This window comes from Procambarus clarkii, chromosome 75, assembly GCF_040958095.1.
Source record: "Procambarus clarkii isolate CNS0578487 chromosome 75, FALCON_Pclarkii_2.0, whole genome shotgun sequence".
NCBI lineage: Eukaryota > Metazoa > Arthropoda > Malacostraca > Decapoda > Cambaridae > Procambarus > Procambarus clarkii.
This window is the reverse complement of record NC_091224.1, coordinates 22,654,285-22,670,469: the sequence shown is the minus strand read 5'-3', so window position 1 is coordinate 22,670,469 and position 16,185 is coordinate 22,654,285. Positions and strand designations below refer to the sequence as shown.

General features: G+C 41.1%; 1 protein-coding gene across 2 annotated transcripts in view; it reads right to left on the bottom strand.

Moving 5' to 3' along the window:
• The window catches only part of LOC123771723 (nocturnin), a 35,252-nt gene that overhangs the window by 9,177 nt on the left and 9,890 nt on the right, over positions 1-16,185 (bottom strand). The window contains exons 1-4 of one of the 2 annotated variants that reach the window (XM_045764431.2): positions 8,689-8,846; positions 5,992-6,344; positions 2,963-3,084; positions 2,291-2,497 (exon numbers count right to left, since the gene is read on the bottom strand). In XM_045764431.2, the coding sequence (XP_045620387.2) occupies positions 2,291-2,497; positions 2,963-3,084; positions 5,992-6,344; positions 8,689-8,831 (825 nt within the window). In that variant the 5' untranslated portion in view covers positions 8,832-8,846. Of the gene's footprint in view, positions 1-2,290; positions 2,498-2,962; positions 3,085-5,991; positions 6,345-8,688; positions 8,847-16,185 lie in introns of those variants that run through there. The other variant, XM_045764430.2, reaches the window with a different exon arrangement.

The window sequence follows — 16,185 nt, the reverse complement described above, 5'->3', positions numbered from 1 at the left end:
CTGATCCAAATAACAACAAGATTTTACTGTAAAGTATTAGAAAAATAAAATAATCTGCAGCAGATATAAAACCTAATAAACCCAGTTAAAGAATACAGTACTGTATCAAACACTAAACTTTGTAACGAGTACCCCACCTCAACTTAAAAGATTTTAACCTTACACAACTGTTCATAAATACAATTAAATCATTAGTTTCTAAGTGTTTCAAGTTAGACTATCATACCGAGAATGAAGGAAGATGGATATACAGTAAAGACAGTACGTACTGTCACACAGTTATCAGAGAACTATTCTCAAGAAGACAATGTATACAAACCTGACAGTTAAATCTTCAAGGATGTTTCATATATTGTGTGATTATGTGTAAAGAAAATGCAAGCATTTATTAAACAAATACTGTAAATAAATATTTTTATATATATACTGTATATATATATTATATATATATTTTTATATACACTATTGTATAACTGTATATGTGTGTATATCACACACAGTACTGTATGTATATATATTCCACTGACTACATGTACAGCACATTCCCAATGACCATATGAAGTTCTATAATCCCACAGACTACAAAATCCTGAGCCAATATTCCCATCACCATACAAGTACAAGAACTACATACTGAATACTAGTTAGAGCTTTTCTGAACTCATTCAAAAGTAAACATACCTTTGGAGAGAGCATTCCACAGAACATGATGACATCAAATATTCACCTCATCTGAAACAAACTTTACCAATGCATGCCAATGCTTGAGTGGGATACACACACACACAGGTACTTCACTCATCTTGCAATAATGATGTAAATGTCAAACAATATATAAAATATAGAGGCGTTGTACGATGTTTGAACTTTAAAGAACCACTAGTAAAGATGAAATTGGAAAACAAATGTGTAAGAAAAGAGAAAATGCAAGTGAAATGACAGAATAATATTAAGAAAAGTATAGTGTGTATGTTATGTATTTGAATATATACTGTATATATATAGCTGAAATTACACATTTATAACCTTTTGTGGAAATATGAGAGTTGAGAAGTGCTAGAGTAGCTATACAAAGATGGTGATGTCTGCTGGCATCATGGAGGCAGCCCTGTCTACTGGCGTCACAGAGGGCCCCCCCCCCCCTGTCTACTGGCATCACAGAGGCGGCCCCTGTCTACAGGCATCACAGAGGAGGTTCTCTCTGCTGGCGTCACATAGTAGGTCCTGTCTACTGGCATTACAGAGGAGATTCTATCTGATCACCTCATAAAGGGGGGACCTGATTGACAGTGTACCTCTACTACATTACAAGGTAAAACTTTTAGAAGGAAGATGAACAGAGAATCTTTGCAAGACATTCGTTTCAATAATTGAATTAGGAAAGTAAAACTTTTTTTTTCATTCTACCAAGCTTTAAAAGACTAGGTAATGACACTTCAAACATATTTACTTTCAAAACATAAAAGTAAAAAGTATTGCAAGGATGGTAATACCTGTATAGCCTTTGCATTATCTAAATATTAATTTTCATATTAACTTTCATAACCAAACATTTAAAAATGTCTTTTTCCAGTGTCACCTGTGTCTAGGCCTCCTAAGAATATACAAGGTAAAAACACCACTAGCAACATTCATTTCTCTGCTCTTTCTTGAGAATAGTGTTACAGGGAGGAGTTCTTTTTTCTACTTTATTAAATTGCCATCTGTATACCAGTAGGCACTGTCCATAATTCTGTGGGCTACTAAGTGAAAATAATATCTCTATGCAGAAATTAAATATACCATACACAACGAACGTATGCATATAGCTGCCAATAGAATGATATGATAAAAGAATTCCATCACAAATTATGAAATATAGTAAATTTGGCTCACGTCATGCACTGCTCTTATATTTACACATTTATCAATACTGTATATCGTCTTGATTCCCAGAAATATGCAATCATTAACTACATTATTATTTATATCTATATACTGTATTATGGGGTTTGGAAGTTATAATACATAAATAGGAAAGTACCGAGAAATGCAGTGTCCTTCCCAAGGCCTGTTATTAACCTGACAGAATTTGGACTGGAGGCCTAGAACCCAAGCCATTGTGTAGGCTGACTGTGACATGCTTGAAAAAAGCAGAATGCTAAAATAATTTTTTTGTAGTCAATCCATATTCATTTAGTTACCAAAATCACTACATCATCTTCACACACTATTCAAATCCATGCATCTGGTCACTCCACACACAACACAACACACACCACAGATAACCTACAGCTTGTGTATCACCCACCTGGTTACTCTGCACGTGCCATACTTCCACTACGCGTGTCTCCTTCGCCAAAAGTTTAAACCTGTTGTTATCCCAAAAAACTGCACAGCCATCTGGGCCACTATTGCTAGGTAGATAAAGACATGGAGAATCTGGCTTTGGCATGAAGAGTCCCTGGTACCCTTGTGCATCCAGAACTCGCTCCAGTACCCGATAGTGATCCACCTCCTGCAAGAAAATGTGTGTTTATTTGGGAAAGCCCTGGGCAAGTACTGGTTCAGTAACAGGGATGTTGATTTGTGGAATCAATTACCACATAAGGTGGTGGAGGTGGGGTCCCTCGATTGTTTCAAATGTGGGTTGGACATGTATATGAGTGGAATTGGGTTGTTATAAATAGGAGCTGCCTCATATGGGCTAATAGGCCCTCTGCAGTTACCTTCATTCTTATGTTCTTATAGCATAAATACATTAAATAAACAAACAAAAATGAAACCAAGAAAATGGAAAAGCATGTACCAAGACACATCACTAACAAAATAATAAGCTACCTTATTACACCTATAATGAGAAAAAAGGTCATTAGAGACCATGTATAAAATGTCATTTAATAACAAAGTTAACAGACTTATGAAACAAGAGATGTTGGAACATGAAACAATCTACTGAAAGAATGGATTTCTGATTTCTTACCTGAAGACAAATGATGTGTGGCTGATGGGTGATGATTTCCTCTAGAATGCGGTACCTTCGGGTTTTCCACTCCAAAGCTGCAGGAGGGCATTTAACAAAGTTGTCTGCATGCGTTCCAAGTGCTGAGAGAAAATGAAGGTTTGAACATCATTTTTAATTCTAGAAACCCACAAAATGTCAAGTAAACTGAGTTTGGTGTCCTTCTGATGGGAAGTTCCAGTTACTGTAACAGGTTCCAAATGGTACAGCAATATTTCAAGTAAAAATGAAGTACAGTACTATTGTAGCCTACTGTTAAAAATTTGAAATTGGTGTTTACTAGTTGTGTTTTGCGGGGGTTGAGCTTTGCTCTTTCGGCCCGCCTCTCAACTGTCAATTAACTGTTTACTAACTACTATTTTTTTTTTTTTCCCCACACCACACACACACACCCCAGGAAGCAGCCCGTGACAGCTGACTAACTCCCAGGTACCTATTTACTGCTAGGTAACAGGGGCACTTAGGGTGAAAGAAACTTTGCCCATTTGTTTCTGCCTCGTGCGGGAATCGAACCCGCGCCACAGAATTACGAGTCCTGCGCGCTATCCACCAGGCTACGAAGCCCCCTAATACCGATACCGTACTCATGTTACATGCATTAGCAATTTGTATTAAGGCAAATTCAATAAGTCTTCTACTTAAAATACTCTTACAATTGGTGATGGAACATGAGTCCTCCAAAATTAACTTTGTGAAAATTTCCAAACAAGTGTATAAATACATATAGCATTAGACATTTGGTCACTTTTAACAGCATATTTGTATTGGAATTCTAAAAGCAATTCTAAAATTCTAAAATTCATTCTGCTTTTGGTGACTGCTTACCTGTTCTCACGTTGTGAGCATACAGATATAAGCATTCCCATAAAGATATAGTCAAACTGAAGCACCATGCTAAATTTTAGAACCAAACTAATTCATCAATAACAAAATATCAACAATGATGATGATGATGATGATGATGATGATAATGATGATAATGATGATAATGATGATAATGGTGATAATGATGATAATGATGATGATGATGATAATGATGATGATAATGATAATAATAATAATAATAATAATAATAATAATAATAATAATAATAATACACTCATAATTTTATACACCCACAAGATACAACCTTAAGTTCAATTCTTAGGCAATGTAAGACATTTGGCAACATGTCCTTACACCTGATGGCTCTGCTCATATAGCAGTAAATGGGTACACATGAATATACAGCTGCTGCAGATTGCATCCTGCGGAAATCAAGTCATTATCCAGCAGGGAACTCAGTATGTCGAACTGGCTACCTGTTCCCAACAATGAGAAACCAATGGTGTTTGTTGAGAATACATTTGATGGGAATGCTTAAAACTAAGAGTATGCAAGCTAACATACATATATGTAAATAAAAACTTAAGTTTAGCTAATGACATAGTTTTCTAGATTGATATTTAATGCTAAACATTGTAGATTATGTCACTTCAGATTCTATAGCTTTTGTGATAAATATTTGTTTTAATAGGACTTGTTACAACACAGTAATACATTTGCAGTATTTTTAGAGTAAAATAAGAATTTGCTTATTTAGATCATCTATGCTATTTGGTGTGACAGATATTATTTCATCAATATGCTGCAGTTAACCACACTGAAAGGTGCAGGAATGCTCAAGTGCTTTCAACCCAGCATGGGACCATCTTCAGTATATGTCAGTTAGGTACCTCTGTTTCTTTGTTAAATTAGTAAATGGTGGTACAGCATTTTATTGCATCTGGGAAGCTATCCAACAATTTAGGTTTCTTTATTGCATGCCATTTCCGCTTTGGATGAGTTGGCTTCTTCGAATACCAATCCAATACTAGTTTCATGTGTGATTTCTATGAGTTCTGTTGAAGCTCTCAAAGCAGCATTTAAGATCAGAACTGGTATAGTACTCTAGATCCTTGACGATATAGAGGACACTTGAGTGTGTTAATTAGGCATTTATACTGTACTTAACATGTTGATTGGTTGCTCTTCCCAACCAATCTAAGCAAGGTAGGCAGGCATCTGTAATAATATTATCTCTATATATATTTATATATATATAAGTGAAGAATATAGAGACGATTCCTTCTAATCCACTCGGTCATATTCAATAACACACATGTACATTACATACATCTATTGGATACAAACTTTCTTACCTGTGTTCATTTTTAGGAGACCTGCCTTAGCAAAAGCACAAGTGAGAAAAGTTAATTTAAAAATCTGTCGACATATTTGTCTGGTTATGACAAATTTGTCAATGCCTTTAAATTATTTGATTTACTGTACATGTTATATTTAATTATGAATACAACATTGGTAAATTACTAGCTATCAATAGTCCTCTTAGTGATAACTGCAATTTACAAAATACCATGTAAAGAGTGCAATGCTGTCCATATTATACCATATAGGAAAAACTTCAACAATTTGAATTTTAGAATTCCAATACAAATATGCTGTTAAAAGTGACCAAATGTCTAATGCTATATGTATTTATACACTTGTTTGGAAATTTTCACAAAGTTAATTTTGGAGGACTCATGTTCCATCACCAATTGTAAGAGTATTTTAAGTAGAAGACTTATTGAATTTGCCTTAATACAAATTGCTAATGCATGTAACATGAGTACGGTATCGGTATCCTATTTCTGTCTATATATACTACTATACCCCATTATGCTTTTTGACAGTACTTTACATATGAAGATGCATTGAAATGTATACAAACGTACTCTACTCCTTATTTCTATTTCCTTCACAGTCATATGATTTCACCTTATACACCATGCATTAATTTCTTTGCAATTTACACACAAATTTACATATACTGTATGTGTAAATACACACATGTAATTCTGACTCATGGTCAAGTATGGTCCATGTGGTGAAGCTCAATCTCCAAATACATACACACAGTACCGTACTGTACATGTGAACACACAAAAAAAACAGCTTTGAAGACTAACCTTGTGCAAGGATATTCCACTGCATAACCCGGAATGAGCCTGGCAATGGTATATGGGCCTGTGTGTCTGATGACTTTGCAGTGGGTGTAGTAACTGGTGACTTCATAGTGGGTGTAGTAACTGGTGACTTTACAGTGGGTGTAGTGGCTGGCGATGAGGCTGTCGACTTGGCAGCAGACACGTGGGTGGGTCGTGGACGGTAGACGCGGGGCAGGAGTGGGGGCAGGTGGGCAAGGGGGGCCTGGACCCAGCGAAGCAATGCCTGCCGATCCAGCACCCCATCTGGCACACTCACCAGGTCATCCTCTCCCTCCTCGCTCTCCATCTGAGGCTTGGATGTGAAGCTACCCATCCTGAAGGATGAGGTTAATAATTTACATAATTATTGCAGAAGTTCATAATAATCACAAGATAATGAAGAAACTTATGCTGACCATTTTCTATGGTACATAATAACAAAAATGGGAGAACTACCATAACATTAGAAGACAGCTGATAAAGTGCTAATCTATATACTGTACTAATATAAGAGAATATCTGTGTGTCTATCCAAGACGGAAGCAAAATGCTTGGGGCTAAGCTTACCCAACTTTGCAGGGTGTATGGTCTGAAGTTGATAATAAAAATATTAATAATATTAATAATACTACTATAATAATAAATAATCAATTAAATAATAATAATAATAATAATAGAAAGAATTTTGCCAGTGTTGGCAGAGAACAAACAATGTGCTAAGAAGTGAAGTTGTACATTCTTGTACAACCACTAGTACACAAAACATTTCAGGCAAGTCCTTAATCCTAATTTTCCCCAGAATACGACCAGTCAAATCATTTAACAACCAGGCACCCATTCACTGTTGGGTGAACAGAGGCTACAGTTAAGGATTGGCGCCCAGTAAATCCTCCCCGGCCAGGATACGAACCCAGGTTAAAACGCTCGCAAAGTGCCAGGCGAGTGCTTTTACCACTGTGCCATGGGGACTGCCAACCTACTTTCAGGAATCAGGAAGCGAGAAAGATCTGGAGTTTGCCATCACACCAGACCAGTCCCCTTTAGTCATTATCAAAAGGATATCAACAGTGGCATATGTGAGGTTGGCAAACATAAGAACTGACTTTAGATACTTGTGTAAGGAATCATTCAGAATCTTGTATACAGTACTGTATCTCGTATGTCAGACCAATATTGGAGTATGCAGCTCCAGCATGGAGTTCACATCTAGTCAGACACAAAATGAAGACAGAAAAAGTTAAGAGGTATGCCACCATGCTAGTCTCTTAACTGAGAGGCATGAGCTATGAGGAAAGACTACCAGAACTAAACCTCACACCACCAGAAGACAGAAGAGTTAGGGCAAACATGGTTACCACTTAAAATTCTCAGAGGAATTGACAGGATGGATAAAGACAAGTTATTTAGCATGGGTGGTACACGGATAAGGGGTTACAGGTCGGAACTTAATAAGCCACTGGGATGATAAAAAGAACTTTTTCAGTGTCAAGGAAGTTAACAAATGGAATGCATTATGATGTGGTGGAGGTAGACTCCATACATGGTTTCAAATGAACATATGAAAGTTCAACAGACTGAAGAACCTGTACACCAGATGATTGACAGTTGAGAGGCAGGACCAATGAGCCAAAGCTCAACCACTGCAAGCACAACTAGGCGAGTAAATATTATATTTTATATATATTATAATATATATATATATATATTATATATATATTATATATATTATATATATATATTATATATATATATTATATATATATATTATATATATATATATATATATATATATATTATATATATATATATATATATATATATATATATTATAATTTATATTATATATATATATTTTTTTTTTTTTGCGTGAATTTGTATACATATAAACAACAAACATACATTTCACCTTTATTTTTACTCCATCTCTAGTAATGAAAAATGTTCTAAGGCACATTTAATCAAAATAACCAAATACAAGAAGCTTCGAGCACGCTCACTTACTAGGTCAAGGTCGAAGAAGGTCAATTTAGTCAGATTATGAAACCTAACGGTACAGTGTAAATGGCACACGTTCCTGATTTACCCTTATTTACTAGATAAACAGGTGAACATATCTGTTTTCAAAGATTTAAGTAGTTACAGGTAGAGGTATAGAAAAATTACATAAAAATTTGTAGTTGGAATATCATTCAAAAGATGGCGCGCAGATTTGTTTACCCTTGTGGAGCGTCGGCTGCAGCGACCCCGTTACCACGACGCCTCCACCTCTTGCCTCCTTACACCTCATGCTGGCACTCTCCTCTCACCTGGCACTCACACAACACTAAACTGGCACTCGGGGCAAGAAACCAGAGAGGCCAATACTATTTATTCTAGAAGAGATGCCATATTTACATGAGACGCAGCAGACGGAAACTAGTCGTAGGGTGGGGAGGGGGGAGAGAGAGAATGCCATTCAGTCCTATTTTTCTATAATAATAATATAATAATAACGGTTATTCGGGTAACAGTGCATACATTCAAAATGAGTTACAAACTGAATGTTGGATTTCTAGAGAGCTAGTACATACTCTGCCTAAAGCCACTAATACGCTCAGCATTTCGGGCTAGATGTGGGAAAAAACACAGTCTAATCTGTATCTTTTCTAGCCTACGAAGGGGTTTAGTCCCAGTACTGACCTATGCAGTTGTTGCAGGGTCACCATCCACAGTTGGCGCTGAAGTAAGGGATTAAGGGCCAACTTGAGGAGCATGAGTGTAACGCGTCCTCTTGCCCCACCACTGCCACCACACAATGGTACCTCCGACCCCTGCCAGCCCATCCCCAACCATGAAGCCCCTCCCCATTGTCGGACCCTCCCATACCCGACCTCCACACCTGCCACACCTCCCTACCGGCAGGCGCATCTCAAACCCATGCAACCCCTCCACGCCTGTCAACCTCAACAAAACCAACCCCTCCTCCCCCCCCCACACACACACACAGTTGAGAGGCGGGCCGAAAGAGCAAAGCTCAACCCCCGCAAAAACACAACTAGTAAACACATGTATCAGCAATCTGCATGCACCTGTCAGTCATCTCCACCTTCCACCCATCCCCACAGGCCAGCCCCTCTCTAACCTGCCTGTCCCTTTCTACCATGCTTCCAAACCTGCCACCTGCCACCTTCCACACATTGAATTACCTCGCCTCCACACACCTGTTCACCCCACATCACCACTCGATAGAACTAATTAGTGTTAAATCGACTCTTGCTCCACACAATGTGACTTAAAATGCAAGGCGAAATATCTGGTCACGTTTTCTTTTTCTTTCTTTCTTTCACACGATTTGTCTGTTAACCCAGCAGTAAACAATTACGTGGGAGTCAGTCGACTAGACAGAATCGTGGGGGACTTAGTAAATAGGTACAGTACCTAGGAGTTAGGGGCCGAATTATGATTCGCATCCTGTGGGACTTCACCTAATAGTAAATACTGTATGTATATCTGGGAGTTATAGTCGATTATTTTGAATAGCGTCCCGTGGGACTCTCTGCCGAGTAGTAAAACTGCCTGAGAGTTAGTGGACTGTTGTGGGTACAAAAGTAATGAGAAGAATGAGAGCGGAGGGTCACCGTGATACCCTGCATAGTACTCCCAAGGTGGTCTACTACACCTTACTCAAGCCAAATGCAAAGTAACGAGGATAGGAATAGGAGGGAGAAGACCCATAGGGCACCACAGAATGAAGGAGATGTAGATTCCTGCATCTGAAAAGATGCTAGAGGCTCCTGCAGTAGCAGAATAAGTCGGCAGTATTGGCTGGCTTGTTTGCCAGCAGCAAACTTGCCAACGTCCGTGTAGCGTTCAGGAATTTGGATAAAAGGAGCCTTCCGGATCATATGCACAATCTATGCGTAATGAACTTTTTTGAATTTTCAATCGCGCCATGGAACTCTCACCTGAAAACAGTACCAAACAAAACTTGAAAATGTCTACAAATATAAAACAAGGCTCCTTCCTGAGCTGATCGAGGCCTGAGCAACGAGAAGAGAATGAGGATTTGCACGATTCTCACAACACTAGAGGAATACGGGGGGACACGATAACAACATAAGGGGGCGTTGATAAAATACACAAAGGCGTCCCATTTAAACCAGAAACAGCAGAATATGACGTGTCATAAATGAGAACCTGAGATGCAAAACAGTCACAAAGATATCAGGCAGAACGTCTTCAATGTCAGTTGTTAATAAAGTGTTGTAGTTTACTTAACAAACAACTTAAAGTGATAGTATAACAAAAAGTCGATGCTAAGAACCGAAGTTCGAGCCTGCAAGTACACCTGGTGAGTGTGATTACCAGAGGAAGCTGAATTTCCAAGCCGAATGGACGTGCTGTCTCTTTCCGGTGACGACATACAGTGGTGGCAGAGCTCAACAGCATCTCCCTCGTTGTTTGTTGTTATAGATTCAGCTACTCTGAACAAGTTTCAAGTAGCACGGGCTATGGTGAGCCCGTAACTTACCTGGCACAGGAGCATGGCAGGTAGCAGGGGCTATGGTGAGCCCGTAGTGGACTTACCTGGCACGGGAGCGGAGCTGTAACTGATCAGCATCTCCCTCAAAACCAACACAGATTATAGAAAGTCTATTTTCTTTACCAAAGAGCGTATGTTGGTACAATGTGAGGTGAAGATGTGAAGAGAATAATTTGTCCAATCTACTTTTAATATACATACAGTATTACTCTGAATTATACGCTCCCGTGCCAGGTAAGTCCACTACGGGCTCACCATAGCATGTGCTACTTGCCCAAACTTTGTATGATTGACAAGAATGTCTTGATATTGATGAGGTTGGCCGGCGCTCAGCACCAATGTGTTAACATGCAGACGATGTCACAATAACAAGGCTGAAAGTCCAGAAAGTCAAACTCATAATGGTCCAGGACGGACCGAAACGTCGTCGTCTCTTCATCTACTGGTGTGTGGTCTGGTCATCAAGTGTATCAACATCCTTTCCCCTTTCGGCCACAATAACTGTATGCAGTCTACCAGTTTAAGACATACTAGTGAACTGTACACAATAAGAATAAATTTATCTGAAACTCAAATTATTTAAATCTCTGTAGTACAGTTGGGTTCATTCTCGACTCGCAATCAGAAATCGCTGGCGGGACAGAAATGGTTGGGCACGTTTCTTTTCATTGAATGCCTGTGTTCACCTAGCAGTAAATAGATACCCAGGAGTTAGGCAACTATTGATTTGCATCCTGGGGAAAGGTCAGTATCGAGCCCTGTTAGTGGGGAGGTTATCTTGAGGTTATCTTGAGATGATTTCGGGGCTTTAGTGTCCCCGCGGCCCGGTCCTCGACCAGGCCTCCACCCCCAGGAAGCAGCCCGTGACAGCTGACTAACACCCAGGTACCTATTTAACTGCTAGGTAACAGGGGCATAGGGTGAAAGAAACACTGCCCATTGTTTCTCGACGGCGCCCGGGATCGATTAGAATTATAAAGGGCATAAAAAATAATGCAAAAATAGTCATAAACCTAACCTATCCTAGGCCTAAATAAGCATTTGAAGAACGCAGTCTTTAATTTAGTTCATTTATTATGCACCCCATACCCATCTTGTGGGCGGTAGTGGAAAGGGTTACAGAGGCACATAATGGGCTCAGGGACTGAACCCCACAGTCCCTGAGCCCATTATGTGCCTCTGTAATCCTTTCCAGTCTTAGATCTAATTCAATATGAAAGCCTAGGGAAATCTAGGTTTGGTTGTTGCAAAAAACGGTCCAAAATACCTCGCTGGGTTTGTAAATATGTGTCACGTTGTTACGGATTATATTTTAGAGGTGGAAGTTTGTTCTGTGTGGGAGGCGTGACTGTGTGCGACGCCGACCAATGAGGCGACTGGAACAGTGCGCCACCGACCAATGAGGCGACTGGAACAGTGCGCCACCGACCAATGAGGCGACTGGAACAGTGCGCCACCGACCAATGAGGCGACTGGAACAATGCGCCACCGACCAATGAGGTGGCTGGAACAGTGCGCCACCGACCAATGAGGCGACTGGAACAATGCGCCACCGACCAATGAGGTGGCTGGAACAGTGCGCCACCAACCAATGAGGCGACTGGAAGTGCGCCACCGACCAATGAGGCGACTGGAACAATGCGCCACCGACCAATGAGGCGACTGGAACAATGCGCCACCGACCAATGAGGTGGCTGGAACAGTGCGCCACCAACCAATGAGGCGACTGGAAGTGCGCCACCGACCAATGAGGTGGCTGGAACAGTGCGCCACCGACCAATGAGGCGACTGGAACAATGCGCCACCGACCAATGAGGTGGCTGGAACAGTGCGCCACCGACCAATGAGGCGACTGGAACAATGCGCCACCGACCAATGAGGTGGCTGGAACAGTGCGCCACCAACCAATGAGGCGACTGGAAGTGCGCCACCGACCAATGAGGCGACTGGAACAGTGCGCCACCAACCAATGAGGCGACTGGAAGTGCGCCACCGACCAATGAGGCGACTGGAACAGTGCGCCACCGACCAATGAGGTGGCTGGAACAGTGCGCCACCGACCAATGAGGCGACTGGAAGTGCGCCACCGACCAATGAGGTGGCTGGAACAGTGCGCCACCGACCAATGAGGCGACTGGAACAATGCGCCACCGACCAATGAGGTGGCTGGAACAGTGCGCCACCGACCAATGAGGCGACTGGAACAATGCGCCACCGACCAATGAGGTGGCTGGAACAGTGCGCCACCAACCAATGAGGCGACTGGAAGTGCGCCACCGACCAATGAGGCGACTGGAACAGTGCGCCACCAACCAATGAGGCGACTGGAAGTGCGCCACCGACCAATGAGGCGACTGGAACAGTGCGCCACCGACCAATGAGGTGGCTGGAACAGTGCGCCACCGACCAATGAGGCGACTGGAACAATGCGCCACCGACCAATGAGGTGGCTGGAACAGTGCGCCACCAACCAATGAGGCGACTGGAAGTGCGCCACCGACCAATGAGACGACTGGAACAGTGCGCCACCGACCAATGACCCCTGCCATATCATACCCTCAGTAATTCCTCCCGCGCTGTTTCAACTTACACAAAAACGTCCTCACAACTAATATACAACCAGCTTTACAAATGCATCCTAGAAAGAAAAGTACCAGGGGCCAGATTCACGAAGCAGTTACGCAAGCACTTACGAATGTGTACATCTTTCCTCAATCTTTGACGGCTTTGTTTACATTTATTAAACAGTTTACAAGCATGAAAACTTGCCAATCAACTGTTGTTATTGTTATAAACAACCTCCTGGTGCTTCGGAGCTCATTAACTGTCTAATAATCGTAAACAAAGCCGCCAAAGATTGAGAAAAGATGGACAGGTTCGTAAGTGCTTGCGTAACTGCTTCGTGAATCTGGCCCCAGGGCACAAATATCCACGTTTTCTATGCATGTAACTCGATATGTTAGGTGGGTTGCTTTGGTTTGCACGTTCCGGTTAGGTTAGGACGTTGAACTTTTTACGAAATTAACAAGTAATTCTCACCTTAGTAGTTAATAAAGACCGTAAACACAATAGAGCTAAATAAGGTCATTACTAGACTTCCCGTAGACCTTGTGTTATATTGCATTATAAACGAGATATGAGAGTAGTATCCCGGATGTTGTAAGACCTTCTGATTGGCTAACAAGATATGAAAGCTGTATACATGATGTGACACTATTTTCTGATTGGCTAAGGAGATATGAGAGTAATATCCAGGATGTAGCAAGACCTCCTGATTGGCTAAGCATCACTGAAGCTCGCTAATAAAATAAATGAAAGATTGTATAATGAAAACATCCTCACTCATGGCTTCATTGATTTTGACATTTTTTTCGCTGGCTAGGCCCGCCAGGGCGTAACCGGCTATAGAGCGTAACCGATTAGAATGTAGTCGGCTAGGGAGTATAACCGAGCGTAACCGAGTATAGGGAGTAATTGTAGGCTGTGAACATGAACTAAGGACAGTTAACACACCAGTTACAACAAGACTTATAGGCGGGGCTGTGACCTCACTGTCTTGAGGTTATCTTGAGATGATTTTGGGGCTTAGCGTCCTCGCGGCCCGGTCCTCGACCAGGCCTCCTTTTTGTTACACATCCCCAGGAAGCAGCTGTAACTCCCAGGTACCTGTTTAGTGCTAGGTGAACAGGAACATCAGGGTGAAAGAAACTATGTCTATTTGTTTCCGCCTCCACCGGGGATCGAACCCGTAACCTTAGGACTACGAATACCGAGCGCTGTCCACTCAGCCGTCAGCCGTTAGCGGGGCTGACGGCTGAGTGAACAGTGCTCGGTATTCGTAGTATGTCACTGTTAGATAAGAACTCTGGCCACTGCTTGAAGAGTTCCTTGCTAATCTTATGACTAAAGACCAAAACTACTGTACTGAAATTACACTATTACCACTCTACCTTAATCACAAATTTGAGGACAATTACAACTGTTTGTAACTAGTTCACTACAAATATAGATTGCATAGTTTAAAGTTTATTGGGGCACCGCTTTGGTAAGCCTATAAGAAGTTTTTGATTAGGGGCTTGACGATTGAGTGGACAGCGTTCGGTATTCGTAGTCCTAAGGTTACGGGTTCGATCCCAGGCGGAGGCGAAAGCAAATGGACAGTTTCTTTCATCCTGAAGTACCTGTTCACGTAGCAGTAAATGGGTACCTGGGAGTTAGACAGCCTCCTGGGAATGTGTAACGAAAGGGAGGCCTGGTCGAGGACCGGGCCGTGGGGACGCTAAAATACAGCAAAAAATACAATACTAAGCCCCGAAATCATCTCAAGATAATCTCCCCCTACGTTGACCAGACCACACACTAGAAGGTGAAGGGACGACGACGTTTCGGTCCGTCCTGGACCATTCTCAAGTCGATTGTAAATGGTAAAATTTGACTTGAGAATTGAGAATAGTCCAGGACGGACCGAAACGTCGTCGTCTCTTCACCCTTTAGTGTGTGGTCTGGTCAACATACTTCAGCCACGTTATTGTGACTCATCGCCTGCATCTTACAGGAACAACCGTGGACATCTTCAAGAGGAAACTAGATAGTTTCCTTCAAGGAGTGCCGGACCAACCGGGCTGTGGTGGGTATGTGGGCCTGCGGGCCGCTCCAAGCAACAGCCTGGTGGACCAAACTCTCACAAGTCAAGCCTGGCCTCGGGCCGGACTTGGGGAGTAGAAGAACTCCCAGAACTCCATCAACCAGGTATCTCCCCCCAACTATAGGTATCTCCCACCAGAATACACACTCGCATAGAGCAACAGTTGGACTAGTTTCTAATCTGAGTCATATCCTAGCTCTGACGTCATCTAAACTATGACATCATCACTCCTCAGTTTCTAAATATTGCAAACTTTCGAATTTGAGTGTTATATAATTATTTAACTGCAGTAGAATTTGTTAAATACGCTTAACTGAATCATATACTACAAACCAAATTACGAAAAGTACTTATCTTCGTACTTGTAAAGTACATAGTAGAAAACTGAGTTTTTTAAGATTATATGATATTTATTCAGGTAAAGGTACATACATACATTGAAAATGAGTTACAACCCTAATGTTGGACTAATAGATAGAGCTAGAGTATGGGACTATTTAAAAATATTGCTAATGAAATAGTGAAACATTTTTTTTTACAATATGTGGGCATTACCACACAAACACCCAACCTCCACGAGCGCTGGCCAGGGTTGCCAGCTCTAAGTTGCTGAAAGTAGCGAGCTGACGGCCTAAAAGTAGCGAATTTGTAATAAGAGTAGCCCATTTTTTTTTGTGAATGATATGGGTTTCAAAGTAATATATTTTGATATATAGAGTACACTACACGATGTTAATTGTTTTATTCATATTATTTCTGCACATACACACACACACACCATCCTTTCCGCATATATATATATATATATATATATATATATATATATATATATATATATATATATATATATATGTCGTACCTAATAGCCAGAACGCACTTCTCAGCCAACTATGCATGGCCCAATTTGCCTAATAAGCCAAGTTTTCATGAATTAATGTTTTTTCGACTACCTAACCTACCTAACCTAACCTAACCTAACTTTTTCTGCTACCTAACCTAACCTAACCGA